Raw genomic sequence first — 14,743 nt, 5'->3', positions numbered from 1 at the left:
GAAGTCAGCAACCACCAGCTTATGCTGGGTCACAACACTCTCTCCAGGTATCACCTTACAGTCGAGGCACACACGCCTATCTTCTCCTCTTGAGAGGATGAAATCAATCTAGCTAGAGTGTTGGCCACTACTAAAAGTCACCAGATGTGATTCTCTCTTTCTAAAGAGGGTGTTAGCTACAATCATGTTGTAGGCTAGAGAAAAGCTTAAGACATCTTCTCCTTCTTGATTCCTAATGCCATAGCCAAAGCCCCCATGCGCCCCTTCAAAACCTGTGTTAGATGTACCCACGTGGCCATTGAGGTATCCTCCTATGAAGAGCTTCTCACCAATCGGTACATTCCTAACCATGTCTTCCAGGCCTTTCCAGAACTCCCTCTTCGTGTTCTCATTGTGGCCTACTTGCGGGGCATACGCGCTGATAACATTGAGAACCAAGTAACTACTAGCTTGGCCAGGATAATACGGTCCCCACGTCTCTTGACGTCTACCACTCCATACTTGAGGCTCTTGTTGATCAAGATGCCTACGCCATTTCTATTTGCAGCCGTCCGCGTGTACCACAGCTTGAAGTCGGTATTCTCCACCTCCTTCGCCTTCTGTCCTCTCCATTTTGTTTCTTGGACGCAAAGGATATCAACACCTCTCCTCACCGCTGCATCAACTAGCTCCCGAAGCTTCCCTGTCAGAGACCCTATGTTCCAGCTACCTAAGCGAATCCTCCTAGGCTCGGCTAGCTTCTTTATCCTTTGCACTCGTCGAGTCAAATGCGAAGACCCTTGCTCATTTTCCACTACATCCGGGTGCCGATGTAGCGCGCCACTAAGGATGCGACGACCCGATCCTCGCTCACTTGCCACCGTATCCGGATCAAGATATGACGCGCCACTTGGGGGGTGAAGGCCCGGCCCTTGCCCATTTTCCACCACACCCGGGTTCCAATGTGGCGCGTCGCTGAGAGGGTTACGCCCCAACGAAAATCTTTTGGGTTTCATCTCCATAAGAGTGGCTGAGTTTTTATGTTGGCTCGCCAAGCCTATCACAACCCTCCTCCTTTACCCGGGCTTGGGACCGGCTATGTTGAGACAACATAGGCAGAGTTGATTGGAAATTTCTCTCGCAAAAAAAACTAAGAGGTGCGATGGCGGCGGCAGTTATGATGAGTAATGGAACCCGGCTCCTAGTTGGGAGGCGTATGAAAAAAAAGTAATTGACTGGTTTTTATAAGAAACACAGTTAAGTGCTGACACATGTACAATGGGATATCTTCTAGGGCGTGTTTGGTTGCCCGCACCGAGCCCAACCAAGCCCGCGCAGGAAGGGAGAGGCCTGTTTGGTTGCCTGGTTTTCCTATTGGGCCTACATCGCACGCTTCTCAAAGCAGCCTAGAGCCTGGCTCGCTGGAAACCCTCAGAACGGTAGTTTCTCATGAGCCAGGCTGAGTGCGGCGCGAGGTCGTTGGGCGGGAGCGAGGCGCGGGCGAGGGGGATGGAGGGAGATGGAAATCTGGCGCGACGTCCTGGCGCCAAATTAGCCTCACCTCCCTTTCACTCGCTCACCCATAGCCACTGCCCCCCTTTCTTCTCCACTGCCTCACCACCGGCGGCGGCTGCGATTTCAGATCTGCGCTATAGGCGGCGCCGGCGGAAGAGGCGGCGGCGTTTGCGACTGATCTGGTGCTCCCCTTGCTGTTGGCCACCGTCTGGTCGACCTACTCTATGCCATGGCTCCCCCTACGCCGTCCTCGTCTTCGATGCCGGTAAGCAGCACCCCCTCCCCCTTTGTTAGCTCAGTGGTTAGGCCTTTAAGCTAGGTGTAGGATCGATTTCCCACTGAACGGACCGTCGATGTCGACTAGGTTATGGACACACGGATGAGGCTGATAATCCAGACAGCAGCACTGATTAGTGTGATTCAGGCATGGGTCATGTTCATGCACCAGAGAGTTGTTCGTCGTGCTGGGAGACCGTTGATCCGCTATGGTCCATTGTTTCCCCGAGAACAGGAGAGGATCCAAAATATGAACTACATCTACAACTGCAATGACGTCGAGGCTCTGTGGATGCTTAGAATGAAAAGAGCACCATTTTCCAGGCTTGTTGAGACCTTCAGGAGCAGGGGCCTGTTACAAGATAGCATCAACACCAGTGTCGAAGAGCAAGTGGCCATGTTCCTCCATGTTGTTGGCCATAACCAGAGGTTCAGGGTCATTCACAACACGTTCAGGAGGTCAATGGAGACCATCTCTAGGTAATTCAAGCAGGTGCTTTTTGTTGTTGGGGAGCTTAGAGGAGAGATGATCAGGAGACCATCTGGCCAGACTCCACCAAAGATTCGCGAAAGCCCAAGATGGTATCCATACTTCAAGGTGAGCATTGACAATATACACTTTTCATGGCTTGATATGCTTGTATTGTGCAAGTTCAGCACTAACACAGGCTAGTGATGCCATTTTCAGGACTGCATTGGGGCAATAGATGGTACTCATGTCATTGCCAGAGTTCCTAGGTCACAGTCTGCAGCATACAGGGGGAGGAAGCACTACACAAGCCAGAATGTGCTTGCTGCTGTTGACTTTGATCTGAGGTTCACATATGTCCTGGCTGGCTGGGAGGGGTCAACGCATGATGCAAACATTCTCACTGACAGCATGAGTTGACCTGATGGGATCAACATCCCCGACGGCAAGTTCTACCTTGGAGATGCTAGCTATGCATGTCGGCCAGGTATTCTTCCACCCTTCAGGAAAACAAGGTACCATCTCAACGAGTTCTCTGGTAGGAACTTTCCTAGGACTGCACAGCGGCTGCTTAATTTCAGACACTCCAGCCTTAGAGTAACTGTTGAGAGGGCATTTGGAGCTCTGAAGAATAGGTTTAAGATCCTGGATCAGAAGCCATTCCACCCATACTCCACTCAAGTTAAGCTAGTTCTTGCTTGTTGCATTCTGCATAACTGGATCCTCCAGTGGGGCTTTGATGAACACGTGCCTGAGGAGGAAGAGGTCAAGCCTGACGATGTTGTTAGCTCTGGCCATGGTGTGGAGGCGTTTGACAATGACGGTTGGAAGAACAAAAGGTTGGAGTGGGAGAGGCAATGTGGCTTAACAGAAGTCAGTGCAGGATTTGAAGAAGAGGAAGAAGAAACAGCAGCAGCAGAAGCATAGAAGAAGAGGAAGAAGAAGCAGCAGCAACAACAACAGAAGCAGAAGAGGAAGATGAAGCAGCAACACCGATGAACTATCCCCTATTTAGCCAATGGCTCTTAATAATTTGATCTGTCATTTGATTGTAGTTAGGATAAACTGTCATTTGTTTAACTAGCTGGCACTATATTCAGATTGTGTGTGGTAAGGTCACCACTAGATAGAAGTGGTGACAACACCTTATGCAGGTTGCAACCAAACACCATGTCATATGTGCACCTAATGCAATGCGGGCAACCAAACGCTGGGTCAAAAATGTTTGTCTCGTGCAACTAGGGGCATGCAGGCAACCAAACTATGTGCATCTAGGTTTTTTTGGCCTGCATCCCCTCAAACCGGCTCAATAGAGACAGGATCGCCGGGCCAGGCTAAATCGGCAATGTAACCAAACACGCTCCTACTGCATCTGCATCCAAACACGCCCCTACTGCATCTGCATGTCAAAACTTCCCGTCAAAGTATCTGCTCTTCACCTGCTTTTAGTTACCACAAGGCCCACAACTCCCATTTTCAGTAATTTTGGGGCACCCACAATTTCTGCTGAACAAGACCATAACTCCACAACTGTACAACGATGTTATAGCCATGTGTACGCAGTAACCTACTCCCTCCGTCCTATAATATAAGAGCGTTTTTTATACTAGTGTAGTATAAAAAACGCTCTTATATTATGGGAGGAGGAGTATTTGCTAACTATATAATTTCCTAGTAACTACAAACTGATCAATATAAACGCCATACATAGGCAGTTAAAATGACTCAAAGGAAGGGGGATAAAATGTTGTTGCGGAGTGGATCCGACAAGTGCTCGACGAGGTTCTGCACAGGGCCCTTGCCGGTTACAGCCGCCTGGGCGTAGAATCCGATCCATGCAACCATTGCCAGACGACCATTCTTGATCTCCTTCACCTTGAGTTCTTCAAACGCAACAGGGTCTTTGGACAGCCCCAAGGGGTCGAACAGTGCTCCACCTGGGTAGTTTATGTCCCCAGGAAGATATATTCCCAAGGGTTCTAGCGCCTCGATCCCACAATATCTCGCATATTCTGGCCCAACCTGGCAAATATGACATGGAGATATTTGTCTAATGTGGTATGCAACCATTAAAAGTAAGAAATGACAAGGGAATGATGTACCAATAGAATAATCTTGTGGGTTTAAAGAATTACTCCCTCCGTAAAGAAATATGAGAGCGTTTAGATCACTAAAGTAGTATATGTGGAGAGTGATCTAAACGCTCTTATATTTCTTTACAGAGGGAGTATATGTGGAGAGTTGTCTACAATTCTGAAGTGTTTGCACAAAACTTACAAAGAAAACACACAAAGACATGAATGTTTAGACTGCTCTACATCAATTACTCGAAAAGTATAGGACTGAAACATGATATACATAGCATTTTTATTACCATCAAAAGGGCTTGACAGATAGCAATGACGATGATGCCTTGACCACCAGCAATTCGGAACCCAGGAATCCCAAGGTAATCAAGAGTATCACCCTGTGAAACTAACTCGTTAGCTAAAGCCATAAATTTACATAATTTGTAATACAATTTGCCCATTTCACAGCGTCTATGTACGTAGCAGATAGGTGGCAGGTACATCCCATGTCTATTCTATCTCAGGCAAAGAAAAAGGCTGAGCTAAACCATGTGGAGGCTCCTAACTTTGTGTGGCACCGGCATTGACAACAGGCCTTGCTACGACACCTTCCGGCTGCGGGACTTGTACAAAAATGAAGATACTCTATGCCTCCATTAGAGTTAGCTAAGAACTACGTTTTCAGATGCTGAACAACAAGATACACCGTGGTTGTAGCATGACAGGAACTATGATCTTGAGAGCTCTTCAGATAGACATATCTTCTTCAGGTCTGTAGCAGGAACAGTCATATTGTGTGCTAAATGAACTCAAACATGGTTGATATTGATATTTCACCTGAAGTTTTGCATAACCAACTTTCCACCACACAGGCTCCACAAAATGCACTATCCCAAATAGATCTAACAGCTCAGGAACAACAACACCAAGAGCAGCAAGCATGGCCCATCGACAATGTAAAATCTCAAAGCTGCAATGAAGATTGTTGGTGAGATAAGATACTGGTAGTTCAGCTTCACAAAAAGAAACATGTTACCATTGAAATATACACAACAGTTTAACCGGAAAGAGGAGACTTGAATGTCACTCAAGCAAACCTATTATCATTCATCGCAGATAAGCCATGCAGAGGCCGGGGGTAATCCTCCTTTTCTAAAAATAAAATAAAATCGCAGATAAGCCTACTATGCAGCTTCTGTGGTGAGGACCTCCATTTTAGTCTACAAGGAATATGAGCAAGCTGGAGCACAAAGCTACATTTTTAGTATTCCATCTGAAATGACAGAGTTACTCCCGCAGGAAAAACTTTCAATGATCTCCTCATGCATTTTCTGTAGTGTAGAATACATCAGAAATATACAACATAAATATTTTTTAGTTACTCCAAAGAGGCTTCTAAGCTTAGGGCATAATGTTTGCTGCGAGAAGCGCGGAAGATATTGCCAGGTAACCCGTATGTAAGGAGGCGCAAGATTGTCTGACATAATTTTGTTTCTTTCCTTTGCATCTCTGTCGCTTCTATTTTTTCTGCCACTGCCCTTGGTCAGTGTTTGATACTTCTTTATGTTTTTATTAAGGTAAAGAACAGGGCATGATCAAAGCAAGTACTACCTCCATTCCTAAATATAAGACGTCGCGGCAGTTTAAATATAAGACGGCGGGGCAGTTTAATACTTTAATTTAAACTGCCGCGCTGTCTTATATTTAGGAATGGAGGTAGTATATGATTTCTTTTTTCAGTTTAAGCCATTGTTTCCACTCGCTGGCCAGGCCTAAACATCAAGATTAGAACTGGCATTTTGCCCATCTTACATGTTTTACTTTCATCTGATCACCGTTACGCCAAATTCTGTAGGGCCAAAGCATATCGTCGCCATTCGATTCAACACGGAGCAATCTCCCACGAAGCTAGGAAAATGAAAGGCTTGCAGCAAGATAATTATCTGAATACACAAAACTAGTGATAGGCCTAAAGAAAGCTGAAATACAGGTTACCTGGCATATCATCAAGACGGTAAAGTAAAACGGGGCATATTACCATAAACAAAGTAAAAACATATTATCAACTGCCAAAGTAAAATGGGGCACATGATCAAATCCCCAGTTTATGAGCAGTAGTGTTCGGAGATTTGATCATACGCCCCCTAAGTGCCTAACAACTATCGGAAGAGCAGGCACAATTAGTTGATCTGCAAAATATAATCAGGCACTAAGCAGTAACTATTCATCAAACACTAGTGCTCATAAACTATAAAGTGATTCAGCTGTAACTTGCAAGGCGTATAAAAATGCAACGTAGTTGTACCGTGATTGAAAAGTATTAAGAAGAACAACCAGTGGGCAGTGGGTGACATACTTGAAGTAGTTGGCGAAAGCAACGGGGTCCCGGCCCAGACCTGCTATATCGAACCCGTAATCGCCGGGGAACTCTCCGGCCAGGTGCTCCGGGTAGTCGTACCGGAGAGGACCGAGCCACCGCGGTCGAGCTCCCCCGTACCAAAAGCTTCAAACATAAGTTCCCCAAGCAAACCGGGAGGTCAGTGCAGTTCGTTCGCACAAACTAACGGAGAATTGACGAGAACATACATAAGCATACAATATCCACGGCTTGGCTTTTGTAAGGAGGCGATAGTGCCTACCTGGAGCTGCGAGCCTCGCGGGCGGCGGCGCGGAGGGCGTCTGCCTTGGCGGCGGCGAAGGCCTTCCTGGACTCGAGGCGGCGCCGGAGGCTGGCGCCGAGGGGGCTGTTGGCGATGGCCTTGACGGCGGTGAAGGGGACGGCGGAGAACACCAGCACGCCCGCCAGCTCCTGCCACGACGCACGCACACGTATGCTTTTCCGCCGCCGGCAGAGGACACCGGAGGACGGCGGCGCTGGGGAGCGGAGAAGGAGGGGAGGCATCGTGCGGGCGGCCCTGCCTGTCGGCGTCGACCAGGCAGTGGAATGAAATGCTCGAGGAAGGAACCGTGGACGTGGCGCGCTGCAGGTCACGAGCTACTGAGATTTTCGAAGGCAGGGGAGGGACAACACCAGCCACCTCCCTGGCCATTGGATCCGGCCTGAGGGCACCATTCAGAACCGTCTGATCGTTGCAGCAGGAAATCCTTTAAAAACAGCATACATTTGCAGCATGATCACATCTTCTTTTTCTCACGTTATTGTGCCACACATGTTGCAGCATTTCAAACACAACAGTGCAACAAATCACCGACTGGAACGCCGCAAAAAACATGACACTGCAGCATATCTTCCGTCGTAATCGCATCAGAACACACGCGAGCATGTAAGGTCAAACTCAAATGACCATGCTGACCATGAGCTGGAGATCCTCTGCTTCGCTTCAATCTTTTAGGGTAATAAGGTCAAACTCAAATGAATTTCCGCTTCCAGACACCGGACATTTATCGAAGGTGGATGTAATGAAAAAACGAAGGATGGGATGAAATCTAGCATCACACCAACAAATCAACCAATGCATAAAGCGGTTGATTTGTTTATGCACCAAGCAAATTATACAGTCTGATTCATGGAAACTAGGATTTTGTCAGAAAAAATACATTGACTGAGGTATTTCACATATTGTAATAAAATAGTTATAGTGCCTGCATCCTAGCAAGGAAAAACATAATATAAAACCATTAAGACAATACTCCGTCTGGAAATCAAAAAAGTCTTAAATTAAGTTACAGAGGTAGTATGAAATTAACTGGAAGAATGTGTTTTTCTGTGCGTTTGCTCAGCTGAACTGTATAGCCGAAAGGAACGGTGCAGTGCACATCTGTGACTCCTCATAAAAAGGTGTAGCAATTCTAACATCGTGTGACACAGGGAACAAACTTCGTTGCTTTGTTTTACATGATATAAAAAGCATCCGCAGGTGACTATTCCTTTTTGTATCACAGTAACTCAATTACAGTTGCGGGCAGTTCAGACTTGGCAACCCAAACAGTCAGCCATGTCTTATTTTTTATGTTTTACTTCAAACAGCAAGGCTATAACTGAACTTGATACAAGGATTGAATTTAAACTTTGCAAGAACTGTGTTGTGCTGGAAAAGTAAATTAGTATCTACAACCTAACTCTAAGCTCAAGTTTCAACAACACAATTTTTCACGCAAAAGCTACAATAAAAGGCATGCTGCAACATACAGTAGAAAGAAAGAAACAAGGCACTACCTGCCATGCAAGCTTGATCAAGTGCCATACTGACACCTCTTCTACTGCTTCTTTGACTGATGCAACAACGAAAGATAACTTAACTGGCTGGATTAAACCACTCCTTGTGCATCTGCTTCTTCCATGAATTCCTAGTCTGTTGATAATTTCTGATGAATCATTGTCACTGCTCCATTTTTTGAAAGGGGTATCGGAATCTTCCGTTTGTTGGCCCAGGTAAGATGGCTGAACTTTACCTGGCTAGATTTTCATTTTTGATATAACTGAGTGCTCCTTGTGGATATGAAAAGTGATGAACAGAATTTAAATGTACCATGGTCTATTTTGTAGAGACCAATTTAAGCAAACTTCAATGTATTAACAAAAATGGAAGGTGCAAATACCATGCAAGGGCATGGGCTGAATGGTCACATTCAATAGTTTGTTCTTTTAACAGGAAATGTCAAGTTATTAAAAAACTAACAGTATGAAGCAATAAGTCCATAACATGCTAGGGAACCATTCAAATCATGATGGCATAAAGGCACATGAACAACAGCCACCAATTACCCCCACCATTGCAGAAACTACTAGAAATAACTCCTACAAAGCAGCAAATGACTAACGAGCTTACCATACCTACATCATATGTGTGGTGTATGATATCTACTTTCCTCGGAAATTTGTAATCAGATTTCGGCTATCCATCTACTGAGTACTGACAACCACCTGTTGTATCTGATCAGCAACAATCCTTGCCACAACCTCTGGCGAAAACCTCTCGACCATGTCTTCCCTTGCCTTCCTCCCTTTTCTCCTTGCCTCCTCTTGATCACCAAAGACGCGCCTCATCAAAGCTCTCAGATGATCAACTGATGGCTCAGCGCAGAAATGGCCCTTGAATGGCCCTTCTGTGACCTCAGTCGGCCTGTCCACGTCCAGTGGGTATCCATTCTCTTGAGTCAGGTACTCCGTTGGGCCTGACCAATTCGTCACAATCACTGGCAGTTCCATGGCCATGGCTTCGACCACCGGCCTGCCCCACCCCTCGCCACGGGAAGGTAGCACAAACGCATCTGCAGCCTTGTACAACCTTGGAAGGTCGGACTGTGGGACATGCTCATCAACCACCCGGACTTCTGCCCATCCTAGCACTGGCTCCTCAATGCTGGAGTTGTTCACAAATCTGTGGATTTTTCCTCCAAAATCTGTGTCAGAGTGGTAGGCATTGGTCAGTAGGTAGAGTACAACATCATCAGCTCCAGAGAACTCCTGCAGAAAGGCTGTCAGAAGCACATCCCAGCCCTTCCTCTGCTCCCATTTGAACACGCTAAGAAACACAAAACCTTTGCCTTTGGAGCTATCAGTATTCCGTGTAGAATCATCAGGCGCCATGACAGAGAAACCAATCGGAAGAGGAAAGGCGACGTGCTTGGCCGGATCAAAGAATGTGACATCGACGGCCTGCACTACCTTGACGACCTTGGAGGGATCGACCCCGCTCTTCACGAATGTGGAGACGTGGAAATCTGTCGGTACCCAGACAGCATCCATCTGGTTACAGCGTCTGACATGCTCCGGCGTGACACGGTCAGTCTCGAACATAGTCCGGCCAATGACGAACGCCGGCTCGTCGTACCCGGTAGGTGGGCAAGGCAGAGACTCGTACATCGGCGGGTACCACGCGCCAGGCTCGCTGTGGCACACAACGACGGCCCGAGAGAGCTCACACCGCGCAGTGGCGAGCCTGTACGCCAAGTTCTTGGACTGCTCGGGCAAGCCCTCCCAGAACTCCGGCGACTCGAGGTCGCCGTGATGCGCGATTGAGAGCGTGAAGTTCGCACCGACGCCGGCAGCGGCATTCTCGTCAAGCGAGGCGACGTAGGACCAGGCCTCGGAGCAGTAGCCGCCGCCGGAGGCGAAAGGGGCCATCCATAGAACACATGGTGGGCGTCCCGCGTCAGCCGAGGTATCGGCCGCGGAGACTGGCTCCGGTGGGCTGAGAAGGGAAGACCTCGATCTGAGGAGCAGGTGGATGAGGCGTGGCAGTGGGTTGCTTGAGGTGGCGAAGAGCACGGCGAGGACGAGGGCGAGGAGGGACGGCGCCGTGAGGAGGAGAAGGAGGTGGCGCTTGGCTCTGGGTTTGGGTGCTGGAGGGAGAGCCTGCGCCGGAGGTGAGCCTGGCATGGTAGCCGAGACGGCGGTAGGGCACGAGGCCGGCTCCGTCGTGGCTGACCGACGGAGAGCTCAGTCGTCGGCGAGGCAGATCGGCAGGCAGGGAGTACGGATGTGGGTAGCTCAGTGAGAGCATCTCTAACCCTTCCCTCGAATTTTTATTTAACTCGTATTATTTCCTTAAAAAGTTATTTGAGGGGAATTTCCGGAATTTTTTAGGGATTAAGGGCATCTCCACCTGTTGGCCCCCGAGGAGGGGCAAAAAATCGCCCCTGGGGCACACCGGCGTTAAACCGCGCATTGGGGACGTGATGCCCCCCAGTCGCGGCCTCCCACGGGTTTTTAAAATGTTCAAATTCGGCGCAAACACAATGCAAACACGGGCGAGTTCGTTCAAATTTAAACATATTTTACAAAAAAAAAGAAAAAAAAACTACCGCGGGCTACCCCCGCCGTCTCCCTCGCCACCCGCCCACGCGGTTCTACATGCCGAGGAGGCTGTAGAACCGCGTGTAGTCACCGTCGTCGTCGTCGTCGTCGCCCCCGCCTACGCCTCCGCCGTCCCTGCTGCGTCCCTCCCCCGGTTGGCGCGGCGGGTTGGACGGTCCGCGGGCGTCGTCGTCGTCGCTATCGAGGACGATGACACCGTCCCCGTCCTCGCGCCCACGTTTGCGGGCGGCGATCTCCTCCAGGGCCCGGCGCTGCCGGACCATCTCCTCGCGCACGTAGTCGTCGCGCGACCACCGCGTGGCGTCCTCGTCGGAGAAGCTGCGCCGGGCTATCTCCTCGTACTCCGGGGGGAGGCTAGACTCCACCTTGGGCTCGACGAGGGCACCGGAGCTGCGGGTACGCGCGCTGACAGGCGTGTCCTGGGGCTCCGGCTTGATGGGGCGGAGGTGGAGGCAGGGAGAGCCGCCGGAGCTGCGGGTACGCGCGCTGACAGGCGTGTCCTGGGGCTCCGGCTTGACGGGGCGGAGGCAGGGAGAGCCGCCGTACGAGGAGGAGGACGCCCCGGTCTCCATGCGCCTCGGCGTCCAGGAGCTTCCCCGGCGGCGTGAGAAGGACGGGGGAGCGGGGTACTCGAGGCGCGGCGTGTTGCCGCCCTCGATGTACTCGAGGACGGCCTCCAACGTGCGGCCGGGCACGCCCCACCACCGGCGCCGGCCATCGGAGTTGAGCCTGCCGGAGGGCACGACGCCGTTGATGGCCTTGAGTTGCTCGGCGTGACGGCGGCGGAAGTAGGGCTCCCAGAGCGGGCTGTCGGGGACGTACCGTGGCTCCTTCCTCACCGCCCGCGGCAGGGACGCGCGGATGCGTGCGATCTCCGCACGCCGCGTCGCCTCGGTGGGTGGTGGTGGCACCGGCACGCCACCGGCGCTGATCCTCCAAGCCCCGGGCACCCGCATGTCCGGCAGGACCGGGTACTCGACCTCGAAAAGGAGACGAGCCTCGTCCTCGTGCAGATGACGGCGCCCGAATCCGTTCGCCGCCGCGCCGTCGCCTGGGAAACGCTCGGCCATGCTTTCTCAACTGGTGACGGCGAGAGGAGGAAGGGGGGAGAAATGAGCGCGTCGTCGGTGGATGATCGGGGTGAGCCTCTCCGGCGCGCTTGCAGTCGGCTTTTATAGGCGGAGGCGCCGCGTGGTAGGCTTGGCCGGCGTGTTACGCGTGGCGTGATTGCGTGGCGGCCGAGGGACGCGCCGCCCAGCCTTCACTGCGCCGCCCGTGAGGCATCAATGGAGGCTGACCGGCGCGGCAGCGCGCGGCAGCTTTGGCATTGATTCGCCGCGGGAAACGAGGCGATGAGGACGAAGAAGGGGCGAGAAGAGGGTAGAGTCGCTGACGCGGCGGGCCCGCGGCTCTTCGCGCCAAAAACGATTCGCCCAGCGCCCCCGAGCGACCCAGCGCGCCGGGTTCGGGTTGGGTCCGCCGGCGTCAATTTCGGCCTGAGCCGCCGAAAACTGGACTCTTGGGGGCGCGACTGGGCCGATTTTTTGGCGCCGGCGAACGAAAAGACGTCTGGGGGCCTTTTTGGGGGCGCGGCTGGAGATGCCCTAAGCATCATCTACTAGCAGATCTCTTGTAATCTTATAAAGTTTATTACTTCCATAAATATATTTTTCCCCTAAAACCTTTCTCTAGACGCGGTCATTCTCATAAAAAATAAGGTTAAGTTGCGCTGCTTCCAGCCCGCCCTCAGCTTTTTAACCAAACCCCGCCGGCCGTCCACTGACCAATGATCGTTGGAATGGAAAACCCTACCCCGCCACACCCCTGGCCACCCTCGCCAGCATCGCAGATCCATCGTCAGCCATGAAATTGACGACGCAAAGACCGAAATGGTGGTGCTATCAAGACTCTCTATCGCCAGAAGTGGGTCCCATAGTGTGTAGGAGTCATGTAAGGTGGGCACCTCAAGAAGGCGCCTACACCCTATGGAGCCCACGGGGATGAAGTCTTGGCGGTCCATTTCCGTCATGAAACTTTCAGACATATTTTTGTTTGATTTTTTTTTGACATTTTTTGTGGTGATTTTCTGAAATACAAAAACAGGAACTCGCACTAGGTATAAATTAATATGTTCGTTCAATAAAAAATTATGTTTATAGTGTATGTAACTGATAATAATGTACCATGAACCAGAATTATATATACATTCGAGACATATCATGACTCACGACACAATATAGTTCAAATCTAAGATTTACCCTTTTGAAGATGGAGAGATACACTCTGTGCCCATCCGGTATTATGGTGTCCAACATAGTCTCACTAGACATAGTGACTAAGGTGTTACTTAACAGGGGTATCGGAATACGAAAAATGAGAAAAGAGTACAAATCAGTAACGAAAATAACTAGGCATAATGATCAAGGTATTGATCACGGGAATACCGTAAAAATCTCCCCTAGAGTTGTTGTTGGGGAACGTAGTAATTTCAAAAAAATTCCTACGCACACGCAACATCATGGTGATGCATAGCAACGAGAGGGGATAGTGTTGTCTACGTACCCTCGTAGACCGTTCGCGGAAGCGTTATATCAACACGGTTGATGTAGTCGTACGTCTTCACGTCCGACCGATCCAAGTACCGAAAGCACGGCACCTCCGAGTTCTGCACACGTTCGGCTTGGTGACGTCCTCGCCTTCTCGATCCAGCAAGAGGGGCGAAGTAGTAGATGAGTTCCGGCAGCACGACGGCGTGGTGACGGTGTTGGTGAAGAACAATCTCCGCAGGGCTTCGCCTAAGCACTACGAAAACTATGACGGAGGATAAACTAGAGGGGACGGGGTTGCCGGCACACGGCTTGGTATTTCTTGATGTGTCTTTGGTGCTAGCCCTACCCCTCTATTTATATGTTGAGCCCTGGGGTCGAAACTTGGAGTAAAAGCCTCCTCAAAGTCGGTTTCACCCGAAAGGCAAGAGTCCTTCTCGGACTCCAGGGCTAGACGCTGGTTTTGCTAGCCTCTGGTCTCCGCAAAACTTTCTTTTGCACTTTCCAAAAGCCTCGTGAGCTTTCCCCTTTGGCCCAGATAAAGTGTTCTCGTGCCCAAATATTTTGGGAAACATCCGGAACCCCTTCCGGTGAATTCCGGAACCCTTCCGGAGATCAAACACCACTACCCCATATATCAAACTTTATCTCCGGACCATTCCGGAGTTCCTCGTCATGTCCGTGATCACATCCCGGACTCCGAACAACATTCGGTCATCAACATACATAACTCATATAGTATTATATCGTCAACGAACGTTAAGCGTGCGGACCCTACGGGTTCGAGAACTATGTAGACATGACCGAGACACCTCTCTGGTCAATAACCAATAGCGGGACCTGGATGCCCATATTGGCTCCTACATATTCTAAGAAGATCTTTATCGGTCAGACCGCATAACAACATACGTTGTTCCCTTTGTCATCGGTATGTTACTTGCCCGAGATTCGATCGTCGGTATCTCAATACCTAGTTCAATCTCGTTACCGGCAAGTCTCTTTACTCATTCCGTAATACATCATCCCGCAGCTAACTCATTAGTTGCAATGCTTGCAAGGCTTATAGTGATGTGCATTACCGAGTGGGCCCAGAGATACCTCTCCGACA

General features: G+C 50.1%; 2 protein-coding genes and 1 pseudogene across 2 annotated transcripts; 1 reads left to right on the top strand and 2 right to left on the bottom strand.

The window, feature by feature from the left end:
- Positions 1–1,861: 1,861 nt before the first annotated feature.
- Positions 1,862–3,303, top strand: LOC125507029 (annotated as a pseudogene).
- A 379-nt stretch (positions 3,304–3,682) lies between these two features.
- On the bottom strand, positions 3,683–7,307 carry LOC125508981 (chlorophyll a-b binding protein 7, chloroplastic). The gene is made up of 5 exons (XM_048673804.1): positions 6,948–7,307; positions 6,665–6,811; positions 5,146–5,278; positions 4,614–4,706; positions 3,683–4,261 (listed from the first exon to the last, which is right to left on the bottom strand). The coding sequence occupies exons 1-5, from the start codon at positions 7,208–7,210 to the stop codon at positions 3,965–3,967; spliced, it is 933 nt and encodes a 310-aa protein (XP_048529761.1). The 5' UTR covers positions 7,211–7,307; the 3' UTR covers positions 3,683–3,964.
- A 1,547-nt stretch (positions 7,308–8,854) lies between these two features.
- LOC125508980 lies at positions 8,855–10,785 on the bottom strand. The gene has a single exon (XM_048673803.1). The coding sequence runs from the start codon at positions 10,649–10,651 to the stop codon at positions 9,173–9,175; it is 1,479 nt and encodes a 492-aa protein (XP_048529760.1). The 5' UTR covers positions 10,652–10,785; the 3' UTR covers positions 8,855–9,172.
- Positions 10,786–14,743: the final 3,958 nt, after the last annotated feature.

The sequence above is a fragment of the Triticum urartu genome, chromosome 5, assembly GCF_003073215.2.
Source record: "Triticum urartu cultivar G1812 chromosome 5, Tu2.1, whole genome shotgun sequence".
NCBI classification, from domain to species: domain Eukaryota; kingdom Viridiplantae; phylum Streptophyta; class Magnoliopsida; order Poales; family Poaceae; genus Triticum; species Triticum urartu.
Note: the sequence above shows the minus strand (reverse complement) of the source record. Positions and strands in the feature narration are given on the sequence as shown.

What these genes read in the sequence shown, in the direction of transcription:
- LOC125508981 (XM_048673804.1), bottom strand. Translation starts at nt 7,210, where the DNA reads ATGCCTCCCCTCCTTCTCCGCTCCCCAGCGCCGCCGTCCTCCGGTGTC. An exon ending in CGCGAGGCTCGCAGCTCCAG is followed by an intron (nt 6,812 to 6,947) that starts GTAGGCACTATC and finishes TTATGTTTGAAG; the next exon opens with CTTTTGGTACGGGGGAGCTC. An exon ending in GCTTTCGCCAACTACTTCAA is followed by an intron (nt 5,279 to 6,664) that starts GTATGTCACCCA and finishes TCTTCATTGCAG; the next exon opens with CTTTGAGATTTTACATTGTC.
- LOC125508980 (XM_048673803.1), bottom strand. Translation starts at nt 10,651, where the DNA reads ATGCCAGGCTCACCTCCGGCGCAGGCTCTCCCTCCAGCACCCAAACCC.